The sequence below is a fragment of the Lagenorhynchus albirostris genome, chromosome 12, assembly GCF_949774975.1.
Source record: "Lagenorhynchus albirostris chromosome 12, mLagAlb1.1, whole genome shotgun sequence".
Lineage (NCBI taxonomy): Eukaryota > Metazoa > Chordata > Mammalia > Artiodactyla > Delphinidae > Lagenorhynchus > Lagenorhynchus albirostris.
Window position 1 is genome coordinate 66,837,095 of NC_083106.1, and position 18,879 is coordinate 66,855,973.

At 33.4% G+C, this 18,879-nt stretch overlaps 1 protein-coding gene across 6 annotated transcripts in view; it reads left to right on the forward strand.

Annotated features, from left to right (window-relative positions):
- Window positions 1-18,879, forward strand: part of RNGTT (RNA guanylyltransferase and 5'-phosphatase) — a 218,012-nt gene that overhangs the window by 124,502 nt on the left and 74,631 nt on the right. For 5 of the 6 annotated variants that reach the window (XM_060167795.1, XM_060167796.1, XM_060167797.1 and 2 more), the window contains one exon: window positions 1,244-1,344. In XM_060167795.1, coding sequence (XP_060023778.1) covers window positions 1,244-1,344 — 101 coding nt within the window. Of the gene's footprint in view, window positions 1-1,243; window positions 1,345-2,157; window positions 2,199-18,879 lie in introns of those variants that run through there. The other variant, XM_060167801.1, reaches the window with a different exon arrangement.

Sequence of the window (18,879 nt, forward strand, 5' to 3'; positions counted from 1 at the left end):
TAAAGCTGTAAAAAATAGTTTATTTTGACTCCATTAAAATATATTCAAAAGAAATTGTTAAGAAAATGAAAAAGCAAGACAAAAACTGGTAGAAAATATTTGCAGTACATGTATCCAAACAAGGCTATTTATCCAGAATATGTAAACAGCTCTTCCAGTTCAATTATAAGGAGATAACCCAGTAAAAACAAGGGAAAAATTTTGAACAGACACTTCACCAAAGAAAATACACAGATAGCAGCAAATAAGCAAATTAGAAGATCTTCAACATCTGTCATTTAGAGAAATGCAAATTAAAATTATGAGACATACTTTAGAATTAAAAAGACCGACAATACCTAGTCCTAGGATGGATGTGGAGCAGTTTGATCTCTCATGTATTACTGGTGAGAATGGAAGATGTCACTGCCACTTTGGAAAACGATTTGACAGCTGCTTGTAAAGTTAAACATTCATTAACTATGTGACCCAGCCATTCTGCTGCTGGGTATTTACCCAAAAGTTATGAAAACGGATGTCCACACAAATGTTCAGACCAGCATCATTCCTGGTAGCCTAAAAATGGGAACAGCCCAGATATCCATCAACTTGTAAATGCATAAACAATTTGTGGTATATGCATAGAATGGAATCCTGCTCAGTTTAATAAAAAGGAACAAGCTAATATATGCACCAGCATATAGCAAAACCTTGTGTAAGAATTTCTTATGAATTCTAGAAAAGGCACAACTATAGTGATAGAAAGAAGGTCACTCTTGCTGGAGAGTTGGTAACAGGGAGCTGACTGCAGCTGTCAAGGGGAAACTTTTTGGGGGTGATTGAAATGCTGTATATCATGATTCTGGCGATCGTTACATGATTGTATCCATTTGACAAAATTCATTAGTTAATTTTATTAATTGTGTATTATCCCACAGTAAAGCTATTGAATAAGAAGGAACAAAATTTAAAAAAAAAATGATGAAACTTCCTTTAAGTTATAGTAGGATTGGAGGGAATAACAGGTTTCATTATTTTTCGAGACTTTCACAAACAAGTGTCTACATGCTTTGGCAGAAAAAGAGGCCATCAGTAAGATGGTTGATATCTAACTTCACTCATCAGTTAAAAATAACAAAAATTATATTCAGAAAAAAAGTAGTGATTTTGCTTAATGAAAAGTAATTGATATTATATTTAATAAATCAAATGTTTAATTTTTTAGCTTCATATTAACTATTATCATCATTTTAATTCACTTTAGAAATATAAACCTGGTCGATGTGATGATATTTTGAAATGGAAGCCTCCCAGTTTGAATTCTGTGGATTTTCGCTTAAAGATAACAAGAATGGGAGGAGAAGGGTAAGTATGCCCCTTTGTTTCCCCATGATTTTTACATGAAATAATACCGTTTGCATAAGGCTTCACTGTTTACTGGGTATTTTACATATACTTTACAAAAAGAAAGTAAAGTACTTTTACGTATACTTTATGTATGTACCCATAAATCTATCTCATTTTCCCAGATTACTTCTTTGACCTATCACAGCTAACATGTTGGTAGCATCCTTTAAACTTCACTAATTTTAGTCTTAAAAGAAAGTTATTTCTAATATAAAAAAATGAACTTTGTTTAATTGTAAAAGTGAAAATACATTTTACTTGAAAGTAATCCTGTTCAGTGAATTACAAATATAAGATATGATCATTAATATTATAATTGAATGTTTTGAAACAAGCCTTTTTTCCTTTGAAGGAAACTACTTCATGTTTGTATTTGGATAGCAAACACTTATCTATACTTTATTAGGGTAGGGTTTTAATTGTGGAATTACATTACAATTTTTCATTATGTTCATTGTGTTAATTTTTTTCATTTATTGGTTAATCTTCATCTTTGACTTCATTGATTGCTATTTTAGAGTAAAAAATGCTTTAGCATGAATATTTTCATTGTTTTTCCAAAGCCTTGTTTAATTTTACCTTGTTTCACAATTTTTTATGGCATCTCATATAAGTAAATACATAACAACAAAACAAGAAATGTTTAATCAAGAAAATCATAAAGAGAAAGTAAATAAGATAATGCTGGCAGAGAGGTTAAAAGTGTACCAATGCATGCCATAAAATTCTTTTTACTTGCCAAAGATAAACCACAGGTTTATTTTTTTGTAGCTAATGGAATGAAGGATATACGATGAGTTATATGAATGCAGATTCCAGAAGATTAAGTCTCTTAAGAGACTGTATATTTTCAAATAAAGGTACTGTGTAGTGTGGTGAATCCTAACTAAAAAAAGAATTTTATTAAGTCATATGGGTATCAGTTTTCAAAAAATAGAGTAGTTAGTATTTTACATCCTTAAATAAGAGTTTGTGACTTAATAGCAAAGTACAGTTTAGCCAGAACAATTATCTGGGGCCCCAAATAGTGTTGTTTAGGTATTTCAGTGTCTATTGGCCTGGTTTAATCCAAGGATAGATAGATAACTTTTGACTGTAGGATTGGATAGAATATGTATATTCTATAGAATAATATAAAAGATTAGATAAGAGAAATAATATTGGCAATCTAGAATATCTGTATGCCAGTTACTTTGTCAGGAAGAATAATCTTTAGTTTCCTGCTTATCAATACTTATCCAAAAATATTATTTCTCTAATTTAATCTTAGCTATGCATTGGTATTAACATTAATATCAGTTAATTTTTTATTAATTATTAACCAATATTATCAATATTATATTATTATAACACTATTAACTACTAATAATATGAATAATTAAATATTATTAATCAGTATTTTCTTGAACTTCCCCAAAACACATTCCGCCTCCCCCCCATATATATAAAATATCTTTGGATAAATATTGCTAAGTAGTAAGCTCAAGATTATTCTTCCTGACAAAGTGTTGGGTATACAGATATTCTGGGTTGCTGGTTCACTTTGGAACCTCCACATCAAAAGTCATGCAAGCTGAGTGTAGGCTTATATGTTTTTCTGGAAGTGGCTTAGAGAAGACCACCACTCTTCTAAACAGTGGCAGCTGAGGGATTAATTCAGATGTTGCCGCCTGCATCTTCTTCTTTTTTTTATTCTTAAAAGTCACAGGTGAATATGGTTCTTTGGAAATAAGGCTTCAAAGGTGAACTAAAATTTGTTAAATTGCCTCATTACTAAATCTTTTATTTTGTCTAAATGCTTTATTTATAATATTTAGTTAAGGAGTATAAACCCTTGTGTGTTTCTGTTGATTGTTTCATTGAGTTTTGAAAGGTGATTTTGTTTTGCTTTTTACAGATTGTAATTCTTAGCAACACTTAAAAGCTACATGAGGGTAAATGTAGCATGTCCATTTTTCTGTGTTAGAAATGATATTATTAATTTTTTCCTTCCATTTGTCCATTGCAATTAAATATAGCAAAGTGTAATTCAGTTTAGTAGTTTGTCATTTGCTTTTATTCTTAGTATGTTTTAAAATATATATATATTTTAAAATTTTACCTATTTGAATGTCTTTTTATTAAAAAAATGAATTATTTTTGATTTTAGTCCTCTTTAAAACACACCACAATTTCAGCATTTAAGGTGATTTTTTTGGATAGCAATATGCAAGTTAATTTGCTGTAGGTACCTGATTTATTTATGTAACATGGGTGTCAGTTTTCAAAAATGGGGTATTTAATATGAAATATAAAATGATAATTATGACATAAAATACATATTATTCAGTTAGCTGGAGTAATATGCTTTTTTTCATGGAGAGAATGTTATGTATTATAGCAGTTTTCATGAAATAAATGAGCTTATATCTAATACTTATGTTAGATGCAGTATGTTAGAATTATGAGAAGTATGCCTGTAATAGTTTGAAAGGAGAGTAGCTATGTCTCTGAATCATAAGAATTGTAGCATGTGATTAGTGAAGTGGGGCTAAGATACTAAAATACCATGAGACGTGATACTATACATAGAGAATCCTAAAGATGCTACCAGAAAACTACTAGAGCTAATCAATTAATTTGGTAAAGTAGCAGGATACAAAATTAATGCACAGAAATCTCTTGCATTCCTATACACTAATGATGAAAAATCTGAAAGTGAAGTTAAGAAAACACTCCCATTTACCATTGCAACAAAAAGAATAACATATCTAGGAATAAACCTACCTAAGGAGACAAAAGACCTGTATGCAGAAAATTATAAGACACTGATGAAAGAAATTAAAGAGGATACAAACAGATGGAGAGATATACTATGTTCTTGGACTGGAAGAATCAACATTGTGAAACTCTACTACCCAAAGCAATCTACAGATTCATCGCAATCCCTATCAAACTACCACTGGCATTTTTCACAGAACTAGAACAAAAAATTTCACAATTTGTATGGAAACACAAAAGACCCCGAATAACCAAAGCAATCTTGAGAAAGAAAAACGGAGCTGGAGGAATCAGACTCCCTGACTTCAGACTATACTACAAAGCTACAGTAATCAAGACAGTATGGTACTGGCACAAAAACAGAAATATAGATCAATGGAACAGGGTAGGAAGCCCAGAGATAAACCCACACACATATGGTCACCTTATCTTTGATAAAGGAGGCAAGAATATACAATGGAGAAAAGACAGCCTGTTCAATAAGTGGTGCTGGGAAACAGACAGCTACATGTAAAAGAATGAAATTAGAACACTCCCTAACACCATACACAAAAATAAACTCAAAGTGGATTAAACACCTAAATGTAAGGCCAGACACTATTAAACTCTTAGAGGAAAACATAGGCAGAACACTCTATGACATAAATCACAGCAAGATCCTTTTTGACCCACCTCCTAGTGAAATGGAAATAACAAAAATCAACAAATGGGACCTAGTGAAACTTAAAATCTTTTGCACAGCAAAGAAAACCATAAACAAGACAAAAAGACAACCCTCAGAATGGGAGAAAATATTTGCAAATGAAGCAACTGACAAAGGATTAATCTCCAAAATTAACACACAGCTCATGCAGCTCAATATCAAAAAAACAAACAACCCAATCCAAAAATGGGCAGAAGACCTAAATAGACGTTTCTCCAACGAAGATATACAGATTACCAACAAACACATGAAAGAATGCTCAACATCATTAATCATTAGAGAAATGCAAATCAAAACTACAATGAGATATCATCTCACACCAGTCAGAATGGCCATCATCAAAAAATCTACAAAGAATAAATGCTGGAGAGGATGTGGAGAAAAGGGAACCCTCTTGCACTGTTGGTGGGAATGTAAATTGATACAGCCACTATGGAGAACAGTATGGAGGTTCCTTAAAAATCTAAAAATAGAACTATCATATGACCCAGCAATCCCACTACTGGGCATATACCCTGAGAGAACCATAATTCAAAAAGAGTCATGTACCACAATGTTCACTGCAGCTCTATTTACAATAGCTAGGACATGGAAGCAACCTCAGTGTCCATCAACAGATGAATGGATAAAGAAGATGTGGCCCATATATACAGTGGAATATTACTCAGCCATAAAAAGCAACAAAATTGAGTTATTTGTAGTGAGGTGGATGGACCTAGAGTCTGTCATACAGAGTGAAGTAAGTCAGAAAGAGAAAAACTAATACCGTATGCTAACACATATATATGGAATCTAAAAAAAAAAGGTCATGAAGAACCTGGGGCAAGACGCAATAAAGACGCAGACCTACTAGAGAACGTACTTGAGGACATGGGGAGGCAGAAGGGTAAACTGGGACAAAGTGAGAGAGTGGCATTGACATATATACACTACCAAATGTAAAATAGATAGCTAGTGGGAAGCAGCCGCATAGCACAGGGAGATCAGCTCGGTGCTTTGTGACCGCCTGGAGGGGTGGGATAGGGAGGGAGACACAAGAGGGAGGAGATATGGGGATATATGTATATGTATAACGGATTCACTTTGTTATAAAGCAGAAACTAACACACCATTGTAAAGCAGTTATACTCCAATAAAGATGTTAAGAGAAACAAAAAAGAAAACCATGAGACAAATTAATTTCTTTTCTTGATTGTGTTCCTAATATTTCTACAAAGCTTAGTATAGAGTGGAATGTCTTGAAAGGTATAATGTAAATACCAATCTTTGAAAATGTCTGCAATGAGTTTTTTTTTATGATGTCTTAGGCTTTCAAAGTATGGTTTTGAATCTCCCTTAGCTGCTGTAATAAAGTGGTTATAGTATAGATTCTTGTTAGATTAAAATTTAATGCAAATAGAAAAATCTATTAACTGTCCTGTTGATGGCATTTTAAAATCTAAACTTTGTTCTTTTCCCTCCTTATAGTACCATTTCTGAAAATTCAAGGTATATTAATGATGATTTATCATGGCCTAAAATAACTTGTGTATATCTTAGCAGTTTACATTGTGTTGAGCTTTACAGACATACAATTCAGATTTTCAACTGAAAGCTATACATTGTTTTAAAATTATTGTGGGTTTATATTAACTAATCTCCAACCAAAAATTGTGGCCTTTGGGCTTTCCTGATGGCGCAGTGGTTGAGAGTCTGCCTGCCGATGCAGGGGACGCGGGTTCGTGCCCCGGTCCGGGAGGGTCCCACATGCCGCGGAGCGGCTGGGCCCGTGAGCCATGGCCGCTGGGCCTGCGCATCCAGAGCCTGTGCTCCGCAACAGGAGAGGCCACAGAGGTGAGAGGCCTGCGTACAGGGGAAAAAAAAAAATTTTGGTCTTTGTGAAAAGCTAGGATTACAAAGGTTGTCTGTATTCTGGAGAGTGCAAACTCTTGAGTACGATGTCAGTGACTTATAGGGAGCTGTATAAACTTATTATTTGTATAGCATAGTTTAGAGCCCAGATTCTAGAGTCAGGCTGCCTGGGTTTAAATCTTCTTGTTACCTGTGTGACCTTGAGCACAGCCCTTGTTTCTGTGCCTCAGATTCCTCATTGGTAAAATAGGAATTGGCCTTGTAAGACTTTTGTGAGGTTTAAATGATCTAATATATGTAAAATATATATTAATATATATAGTAATTATATATTGCTGTTATTTTTGTTGTTTTCAGTAAGGTAGATTTAAAAGTCCATATTCCCGTTTTGCCGATCCTACAGTTCTGTTGTTTGCTGAACTGTTTAAATTTCACTGTTGTTTGTGAATCATATCCTGTTTGATTCCAATCCCTGTTAATTTTTCCCTTTTAAAATGCATGTATCTTCAATTTATTTGTGTAATTAATTATAAATTGTTGAACACCTGGAAGCAAGAAATAACAGAAATCACAAAATTTTTATGTATAGAATTTTTTGGTAACAAATGTCTTAAAATAATGTTGACAATATGTATAGTGGTTAAGAGCATGGGTTTTTGACCAGGACTGCACAGAACCAAATCCTAGCTCCACTACTTCCTTGCTGTTGTTACTTAATCTTTTTAAGCGTCCTCATCTGTAAAATGTCCACAGTAATAGTGATTAGCTCATAGATTTTTTGTGAAGATTTATTCATATTCTATATTCAGTTGCAGGAGCGAACAAAGTAAATATGGGTTCTGCCCTTATAGACTTTACAATTACAAGCTACTGGCCTAAGATGCAAAAATAGTATTGCTTTATGAGGTTTTGTAGGATTAAATATAAGATGCATCTTAACCAACTCAGGTCTGGGCATTTGAAGTTGAGAAATGCTAGCTTAGTAAGTAGCACGATGAAGTAAGCAAATGGCCCATGGTACCTGCTTTGTTTATCCTATTTGAACATATTCTCATCATGCAAACATTTTTTAAGACAAATGCTTCCTTGGGTTTCAGTCGTTTGAATGGTTAGTGTATCAAGTTCTTGATTATGCTGTATTTCCAAGTGGGCCGGGTGAGGGAAGGAGAAGCTGTGGCTGGCTGTTCAGTTCCTCTGCCCAGCTGTCTATGAGGTATTAGTAATTCTTCTTAACCCTTTGATTTTGTCTTCCCTACTTCCTACAGAAAATCGTTCTCAGGCCATCTACCAAAAATAAATATAGTCAAAGCACCTAGGAGAAAAGGAACATGTGGTTTACAAACTTGTGCTTGTAACGTCACTGGAGTCAAAATACTTTTTTTTCACTTGTTAATTTACTGAACAGAAATTGGTATTACCTTTGTTTTATCATTTGGTTCTTTGGCATTTAACTATTTATTCATTTCAAATTATTCATTACAACGAGAACCTTTTGCTTGTGTCATTTGTTCTAATTTAATGTATGTTTTACTTAATTGCAATTTTTCTAAGTTAGCTTTTACGTTATGAGGAGCTTGTTACCTGGGAGATATCCCTGGGGAATATTGTATAGATTAAATACTAGTGTAGTTCCTACTTTGAATCACATCGGAGAGAATGTGATTCAAACTAATCCAAGCAGCCTGTGAACATAGTATTTTACTATAGACCTTCTTGAGTTTGTATCGTATCATAAAGGAGAGTCACTCTCCATGCCATTATATTAGTCTACTGCAGAAACAATTGTGTTTATAACAAAAATATTACTAAGCCTTAGTAAAATGAAATGCTTATGTTTTAGTCCAATGGCTTATATTTGATATAATTATGGATGGAATTTTAAAAATTAGCAATTTGTTACAGCTTGCGGTATTAGGATTTGGCCTCGAGTATTGATGAAGTTACTATAAATTTATTGCTGAACATCCCAAGTTCAAACCTTGTTTATATATTATGGGTAAAATGAGGAAAAATTTGAGCTTTTTAGCCACTGTGCATTTCTCTGTTTAATGCAATTGTGGAATAAATTAAATAGCTCTGATTATTAAAATAATTATAAGATAACTAGTGATGGAATTATATTCTTGTTAACTCTCACAGTCTGTTTTGAACCAAGCCATTTAATTTGGTTTAAAGAGTTAATTATGACAAGAGGATATTTAATATCCTCTAGCATATGACAGCTTCAAAATATAAATATGGTAATTTATTGTAAAAAGAAGAAAGCTAGGGCACATCATTGTTAATGCAGTCCTTTTATCTCTAGAAAATGGAACTCATATTAAGCTTTGAATCTCAAGGGAAAGGATATGGGGGAAGGGTATGGAAGGAGCTCATTTTGTTCTTTGTGTACATCAGAAAAACTATCTTAGCAAACTGGACTTCCAAGTGTTGAATAATGGGATAGTAAGAACAATTATGATCCATGATTTTTGCAAAGCTTCATGAAGTGGTGTTGCTAGTGGTTGTTTTCAGTATCTTACTTTTATTATATTGGTACCTGTTATATATGACCTTTGTTTTCAAAAAATTATACTCAATTATATGTAGGAAACGTATTTCATTGTGTAATAACAGTTTAAGCTTTAGATTTTCTAAATGCACATATACATACCAGCATTGTTCAGTGTAAACACTACAGATTTAGCAATTGTATTTATAGTACATTACCACCTTGTAATATTTTAATTAGAAACTTCTATCAACTGGAAGTTTTCTGTATCTGCAGCTCAGAGATAGTTCATGTTCATGCTGATAAACAGAAGTCATTGCAGGTTTCATACGCATGTTTTCAGTCATCAGAGGAAGTCTAGATTATGCAGCTTTTTAAGAAAGTACATTCTGTTTTTATTTAATTGTTTGAGAATTGATGATCTAAATTGTAGTAAATTAACATGTTAGTATCAAAAGTATTTTTCCTGACCATTATACAGTGACACGAGTTCCTCAAATATCAACAAATTTACCTCTTCTGAGTAATGTTTTAACTTTCATAACTAGAGCTGGACTATGTATTATTTAGATTTTAAAATTGTTTCAGCATTTAAATATGGATTTATAGTAGAAAGTATAGACCATATTACATAGTCTCAGGGGAGTTTAGAATACATTAACTGTAAATTACATGAATTCATTACTAAGAAACAACGACCTTTATTCATCTTTTTCAGAATCTAATTTATAAAAATGAAAAAGAAATCACTGTCCTCTTTGTCTTCCATTTACTTTTGGACTTTCGGCATAGTAAGTAGCAGTGCTAGTTAAAACTGATTAATGATCACTATTCAGTAACCATTCCTTGAAAACCATCTGTGTGCAAACCACATTGTGAGGTGCTGGGAATAAAAAGATGGGTAAGCCCTATCCTGAAGGTATGAGTAGCTTGACTGGAGGGACAGATGTAGATAAATGTCAATGTGACAGATGCTGTACTCTCAGTGTGAGTAAAGTACTACAGAAGCCCAGACAATCTTATATTACATATAAAATATTTTAATTGTCAATAATAGTACAATGAAGGTTCTATAGAAGAAGGTTCATTTGAGTAGAACTTTGTAAATACATAGGCATGGCATTCAAGATACATAGTCTGAAAAAAGTCATGAAATTACATGAAATGTTTATCAAATCATTAGAGTTTATGGAAGTGAACACTTGAATAAAGTAGGCTAGGACCAGATTGTGATAGACCAAGAAAAGCAGAGTGGAGAATTAGGACTAACCATGGAGAGTTAGTGACCAATAAAAAGAATTGATATTATCTGTGCTTTAGAAAGTAACTGGCTAGAAGATAGAGATTAATAACATATTCTAATCAGTTTTACAAGCCAGAAACCTATAAATCATCTTTGTCTACCTTACCTGGTTATCCAGTGAAGTCCTGTTAGTTTTTACTTCCTAGATAATGCTTAAATATGTTGACTTTCTTTTGTTCCCTAGTCATGATCTTAATTCAAACAAGCATTGTGTTACCTGGACTACCGAAATAACCTCTAACTGATCTTACCTTACTACCCTTGTTCTCACGTAGTACATTGTCTGATGTTAGTAGACATTACTAGAACTCTGTTAGCTTTTTTCTTCCCACTTCTCTCTTTTTGGTTAGTGCTTGCCTGCTGTAGTAGGTTGAAATGTGTCCCTCAAAAAGGTATGTTGCATGCTCTGTACCTGTGAGTGTGATTCTGTTTGGAAATAGGATCTTTGTAGATGCAATCAAGGTATAAGTGAATATGAGGTCATACTAGAATAGGGTGGGCCCTTAATCCAATATGACTAGTGTCATTAGAGAGATATAATTAGAGGGGAAGAGATATAGAGATGCATGAGGAGAGAAGGCCATGTGATGAGGGAGGCAGAGATTGAAATGCTGCAGCTGTAAGCCATGGAATGCCAAGGATTGTCAGCAAACCACCAGAAGCTAGGAAGAGGCAAGAAAGGATTTCTCTCCCATGGATTTCAGAGGGGGTATGGCTCTGTCAACATCTTTTTAAATTTTTAAAAAATTTTTGGCTGTGTTGGGTCTTCATTGCTGTGCATGGGCTTTCTCTAGTTGTGATGAGCGGGGGCTACTCTTCATTTCAGTGCACTGCCTTCTCATTGCGGTGGCTTCTCTTGTTGCAGAGCACGGGCTCCAGGCTCGCGGGCTTCAGTAGTTGCGACATGCGGGCTCAGTAGTTGCGGCTCAGGGGCTCTAGAGCGCAGGCTCAGTAGTTGTGGTGCACAGGCTTAGTTGTTCCGCGGCATGTGGGATCTTCCCGGACCAGGGCTTGAACCCATGTCCCCTGCATTGGCAGGCAGATTCTTAACCATTGAGCCACCAGGGAAGCCCCCTCTGTCAACATCTTGATTTCAGACTTCTAGCCTCCAGAACTGCGAGACAATAAATTGTTGTTTTAAGCCACCCAGTTTGTGGTACTTTCTTATGGAAGCCCTAGGAAACAAATACACCTTGTATATATTGTTTTACCCTTTAACTTTATTCTCTTTCCTTATATTTTAGATTTATCTCTTGTAAATAGCATTTAGCTGTATTTATTATCTTTGGTTATATTTTATCTTTTAAATGGAGCATTTTATGTTTTATACTTACTTAAATTAATCAAAAATATGAAAAATTTTCACCATCTTATTTTGTGTTATTTGTCCTACCTTTTCTGTATTTATTTTCTTCTTCTTTCTTGCCTTCTTTTATTTTGATAGTTTTTTCTCATTTTTTTCCTGCTCAGTTTGAAGTTGTGTTCTAGAAATTTTACTCTAGAAATTTTAGCATGTGTATTTAACTCAGTAAGTCTAAAGTTGACATTTTTACCTTTCCAAATAATGTACTTTTATTCTACTCACTTCTTTCCAACTTATGTGTAATTATTGACTTTTTTCCTTTTTATTAAAGCCCATAATACATTATTGTTTTTATTATGTACAGCCAATATTTGATTACTTTTCTTATTTATTTATAACTTCTTTTGTTATGCATCCCCTCTGTTATCTCATACCTTTTATGTGGAATTATTAAACTTCTGTTAGTAGTTATATTCTTTAACATTTCTTTTAGACTCTGCTAGTAACTAATTTCCATTGTTTTTATGACAGTCTTTAGTTTACCCTATTCATTGGACATTGAATTTGAAGTAAATGGTTATTTTTCCTTTAGCATATCGATGATTTCATTCCAGTGTCCTCTGACTTTCAGTGTTACTGTTGAGAAGTCAGCTGTCAGTACAATTGTCTCCTTTGAAGATAACCTTTTTTTCTTTCTGTTTTACTTTTAAGAGCCAATCATTGTGTTTAGTGTAGTTTAGATTCACTGTGATGAGTCTAGGTATGGATTTTTGTTTTTCTAACTGAAATTTACTTGGCTTCTGGAAAATACGTTACATTGTTTTTCATCAGTTCTGAATATTTCTTGCCATTATTTATTCATATGTTACCGTTGCCTCATTTCTTCTCTCCTTCCAGAACTTTGGTTGATTCATCTGATAAACAAATAAATATTAAGCACCTTCTCTTTGCTAGTAACTGTTTTAGGAGCTTGTGGTACATTCTTTTCTTCCCAACTCTGCCCTGCCATCACTGTTTTCAGGCCCACCATCAAACATAGAGGCAACAGGTTTCCACAGACTTCTTCACAGGTGCCCCTGAATGGTCCCTGGTTAGTGACTTTTCTCTGATCCTCCAATCATATCCTTTGTGATCTGTACTCCTTAGCTTCTCCTACAGTGGTATAAGGTCTGATCCTTATAATAAATTCCTGATGCCATATCACTGGAAGGTTCTGATTCCCAGGTTAAACCATAACTGATACATAGAGCTGACAGGTGTGCGAGAAAGGGAGAGGAGTCAGGGAGTCGAGGATTTTTGCCTGAGCCATAGGATGAAGTTGCCATCATCTGAGAATGGAGGAGAATGTGGAAGAGTGGGTTTAGGAAGAAAGATTGAAAGTTCAGTTTTGAGTATGTTGAGTTTGATATTGTAATAGTTAACCATCTTCATATGTCAAGTAGCTGATGAATATAATGAATTTAGAATTTTGGAGATTTATTTTGGACACTGTCAGTATATGGATGGAATTTAAAACTATGAGACTGGATTATATAGCCAAAGGAGTAAATGTGGATAAAGAGGATGAAGGATTGAGCTTTGGGGCCTGTCAGCATTTTTAGAGGCTGGGAGAAGATGAATCAGCAAAGAAGGTTGTTGGAAAAAGCTTAGCAAGGAATTGGAAGTAATGACTTTGGTCAAATAATGCCCCAAAGTAATGAGAATTGAAAATTCACCTTTGGATTCAAGTTTAGTTTTTTGGTTTTTTTAAATATTCAGCTTGTTTTCAGAACTGGTATGATGCAATTTGTATTTTGTACCACATTTTTATATATTCTAACATCTGTCCAGAATAGTTATTTTGTTCCACTGATCTTTCTGTATTGAGAAATATGTTGTACTCTAAAATTTTGAATTTGGCAGGTTACCAATTATGCTTGTCTTTATTTCTTGTAAGAATATCATAAACATTTCAAATTAAAATTCCTTTTAATTTGCTAACTTTACTCTTAAGTGAATTATAATCACCCATCACTTTGGGTATCACTTAGCCAAACTTTGGTCTGTTGAGGTAATTCTCTTTTTTCCCCCCATCTGTGGGCTTTGGCGATTTTCTTTTTATATAGTCAATCCAAATATATATTAGAAAAGAAAAATATCAAAGCTCATCATTCAGTTTTGAAGTTTAGTTGCTAAATTTTCTAATAATATAGTGTTTTGAACCTGGTACCAGAACCTATACTTAAGTTGGCTAGTTATCATCCCCTATCTTAACTGTGACAAGGTCAAGCTGAAGTTTCATGGGAGGCCAATTTCTAGACTTTCTGCTTGGCCACTGGCTCTGAAGAGTAGACTACAGTGGTTTTCCTTATCAGGGACTTTCATCCTGATACATGCAACTTTGTGGATCTCCTCTGAGGAAAACTGAAGAATATTCTTCATTCTCTCAAGTGCCATATGTTCTGACTTTGGGGATTTGCATTAATTAGATTCTGACCTTACCTATATCATTTAGCTCTTCCACCTCTTACTTTTTGCATCTGAAAAATGAGAACATTGGAAAGATGATCTCTAAAGTCACTTTCTGCTCTAAATTTTTGTGATTGAATATATACAGTTGATCCTTATTATTCACAGATTCTGCAGTTGCAGATTCACCTACTAGCTAAAATTTACTTGTAACCTTGCAGTGCTTTCACAGTCATTCATGGATATGCACAGGGGGACAGACATTAGGAGTCATCCTATGTACATGTTCCCAGCTGAGGTTGAACGAGGCAATGCGCTGCTTTCTTGTTTTAACTCTCATACTGCAAACAAGTGTCTTTTTTTTGTGGTGCTATGTTTTTCACATTTTGGTGATTTCACTGGGCCTCCAAGTGTAGCGCTGAAGTGCTGTCTAGTGTTCCTAAGTGCAAGAAAGCTGTGATTTCCCTTTCAGAGAAAATATGTGTTAGATAAGCTTTATTCAGGCATGAGTTATAGTGTTGTTGGCTGTGAGTTTAGTGTTAATGAATCAACAATATATATTAAATAATGTGTCTTTAAACAGAAACACACAGAAAACAAGGTTATATGTTACTTGGTTGACAAAAATATGATCAGAGGATTGCAGGAACCTAATGCTGTATTTCCCCTATAAGCAGTGGTTCCGTATTCACTAATTTAGTGTTCCTGGTGACGTTATAGAACATAACTACTGTGAATGACAAGAATGGACTGAATATTTTTTCTTTTATCTTGTCCTTATGCTCCTTGGAATAATAAGCTCTTGTTCTGTTTCCCCTAGGATCTATCATTCTGCATATCAGCAACATTTAATAAGTACCTGTCCACCCCTCTAGGTCATCACAAAGCACCGAGCTGATCTCCCTGTGCTGTGCTACTGTTTCCCACCAGCCAACTGTTTTACATTCAGTGGTGTATATATGTCCATGCCGCTCTCACTTCGCCCCAGCTTATGTTTGTGTTGTATACAACGTCCCTGGTTCTTAATTGTACTTAGTGGGAGGAATAGAGAAAAGTTTGTCTGCTCTGTCTTCCCGGAAGCAAAGTCCCAGTAACATATAATTTAATTTATAAAATTTAATTATGCATAACCTTTTAAGAACAATTGATATTGTAGTTGCTCACCAATTACTTATTGAATTGAGTTAAAAGTGGTGCATATTCTTTAGGAAGGCTGTTTGTCTCCATCCAAGAGCTTTGTGAATTGAGAAAAGGAAAACGCAAATAAACACTTGTAGCATTTCTACCAAGTTAGTTTTCAAATATATCAATTTCTATACCTTTTCATAAACATAATTTATAATTTAGATGAGGAAAGATTGAATGTATTGTATTGACAATAACTTCAGTCTTTTCCTATCATTTCCATTGTTAACTGGTTCTGTTACATTCAGTTTATCTTGGATGATCATTTATCTTTTAATTGTGCTGTGGTTTGTCAAATGAGCCTGGGCTTTTATTACATAACCACAGATCACCTCTGGAGCTAGTGAGCTAGTCAAAGTATGTATTCTAAATTGTAAGTTGTCACTTTGATGTTACTCCACACCCTTTGAAAGATGAAGGTGCAGATGAGTCAGGTGATTTTCAACAAATGCTACCAGAGTATTCAATTTAGATTTTAAGAAGTACATTTTAAGACTCTTCGGTTTGAATAATGACTTAAGTTTAAATTTTAATTGGACTGAACGTTTTCATCATTTTTTGATTTTCACAGTATTTTACCCAGTTAATTAAAGTCAGTAATGTCTTCATGAGGTAGGACAGTTATCTCCATTTTACAGATGGGAAAATTGAAAAATGTCATTTAGTTATGACTTATCCAAGAGCATTCAGTGAACTGAGATTAGAACCAGAACAATAGACCAAGATTGGAATTCTAAATATATTTTTTTTAACCACTATCTTGTGTTGAGTCCAATAGACCATGCCAGTAACCAAATTAAATTTATATATCTTTCAAAATGAGAGCAAGGGGGGAAAAGGGTTATCCAATTAGAACTTTAGCTTCAGACATGGTCTGTAAATGTCTAATTTTTCAGTCTGATGCATCAGGAATGTTTCATCATTATCATATCCCCTTTTTCATATGCAGCATAATAAAAAGTCCGTAATACAAGACAGTAATTTCAAAAAATATGAATTTCTCCTTAAGAAGTACAATAGTTATTTGAATTTTTTTACAATTTAAAGGAAAACTGAAAAATGTGATATGTATAACAAACATATAAATATAGTGCATATCCTTGCCATTAAATATATTACATTTCTACACTTTATATATTGCACAAATGCAATTGAAAATTTATGGTAGGTTTACAAACTGTCAATGCTTATCATGTTAAAGACTACTAACTGTGTAAAATAAGTTGGAACTTGGAAACTGGTTTGTTAAAATTAAATTTCATTCCATATTAGTCTTCTGTTAGTTTGAAATATTTATATAGAATATTTTAGAGTAGTTATAATATGTTAGGAAGAATTTATTACTAAAAATTAAGCATCTGGGTTCTAGATTTAGCTCTTATTCTGCTAAATATATTGATCATGGAAGCATATTTGCAGATTTGTCTTTGGGAATTAGAATCTTCATATAGCAGTTCATTATTGATAATGTAGCACCACGGAGATTTCTTCTCTGCTAATTTTTTTCTTTTCACCTTTTCTTCTTTTGTATTCTATTGTTAAAATTCTAATCAATGCCAGGTAAAATTGGGTAATAATGTATTGCTTTCCAATTCAGTGCTTCTCTTTTTCACAGTAGGTTTTTGTTTAAAATGACTCCGTTTGAGGTGATACTAAACAAGTTAAAAATTAAAGTCTGTATCTCAGTTGTCCAAGATTAGGAATACCTATAACAAAACCAAGTTATTATAAACTTTATTCCTCACTCCAAACTAATTCTCCTCTACCTTGGAAGTCCCATAATGTTTTGTTATTGAAATTTGCTTTATTTTGCCTTACATTATTGTGAGCTGTTAACTTGACCCCCAGAGTACCTCATAAATTGTTTTACACTGCCTGTTCTCAGGTAGATGTTTTGAATTGAATTCAGTTCCCTGAAGACAAGACAAACACGTGACCCCTTTCTGATATCTGGTTTTTAATATGGATATGTTGATTTTGTTTCTGTTTAGCTTGTTTCTCATTAGGCTGTCAAATTCCGTATTTATTTTTAGTAGTGTCTATTCATAGTCAGTTTTCTTCACCTGGTTAGAATTATTAAGATTTTGTTTCTCCAGTAATCTTCTAATTTGCATGGTGAAAAATCAGATGATCACTGATCAATTATTTTAAAATATAAATTGCATTGTAATACATGCCATCTAGATGACCAGTCTAACCAGAACAGTGCCTACCACATAGTAGGTGCTCAAAAAATAAATAAATGGATGAGTGAGAGAACTAACAAATGATTCTTATAACCTTTCTGTTTAATAGTTTATCCACTTAGATATTTATAAGTAAGATCACTGTGTTCAAGGATTTGTTAAAAATCCTTAATTTTAATTTAAACTCCTTAGTGCCAAAAACTGCATCTCTGCATGAACATGCCACATGAAGCCTGTTAACTTTATTAAGATGTACCAAATTAATAGTTATCCAAAGTGAGTTGATAGGTTAGGGCCCATTGAACAGAACTGCATAGAATTGTTAATGAGATATAATGTGTGTGAAGGGCATCTGTAGACTAAACTACTACACAAAGGTTAGTTCATTTATTAGGCAGCTTTTATTATTAAAATGCAACCAGTAATACATGCTAAATACTACTACTGTACTGTAACTACCCTTATCAGAATATGCAATATATAGTTGAGCATATATACTGGATTGTATAGATTGTCAAGGTACAGACTAAAGCTGTATCTTATTCTTGGCAAAGTGTCTTTGGGTGTTCCTAAATAATAAAAAAATACAATTATATAGAAAAATTACAAAGAAATAACTAAGTAGATAGTATGTAATCTTGATAGATGATTATTAGAAAGCAAATTTCTAAATGCCAAAGCTGTAATAAAATCTTTTTTTGTAATTGAAGCTTTGGGGAAAATCATTTTGGGTAACATATTAGTAGTTTGGGTTTATTTGTACAAAATATTGAAAGGCTGAACATTGAAAGATTAAAACTTGTCTCAAGATTATTCAAAAAACAAGGCTAGATTTCTTTTTTCTTTTAAGTTAGAAATGATGAAGGAAACAAGTAAAATGGTTTATTTCTAGATGAAAATGTATTGTGTCATTTCCACCCAAGAAGACATTTAAGTGCATTAGTAATATCTGGTTTTTTTTATCTTAAGCCAAAAGAATTATCTAAGAATAATCTGACTTAAAAAAATCACTATGAAGTATGTTCCTTAGGTTAAAATTTTGAGTCTTTGGAAACCTATATAATTTTTTTCCTAACTTGTTCAAGGAGAGAGAGTGTAACTTTTTTTTAAAAATTTTCCTTTCACTCGTGTTATTTTGTTGTCCTCCTTACATTTGTATATAATAGGATAGTACAAAGTGCCTTGGGTTTATTATTCAATGGAAATACGTCCTTTCAGAGATCATTTGCTGTCTAGACCTCTGTTTACCAGCAGTCATGAACA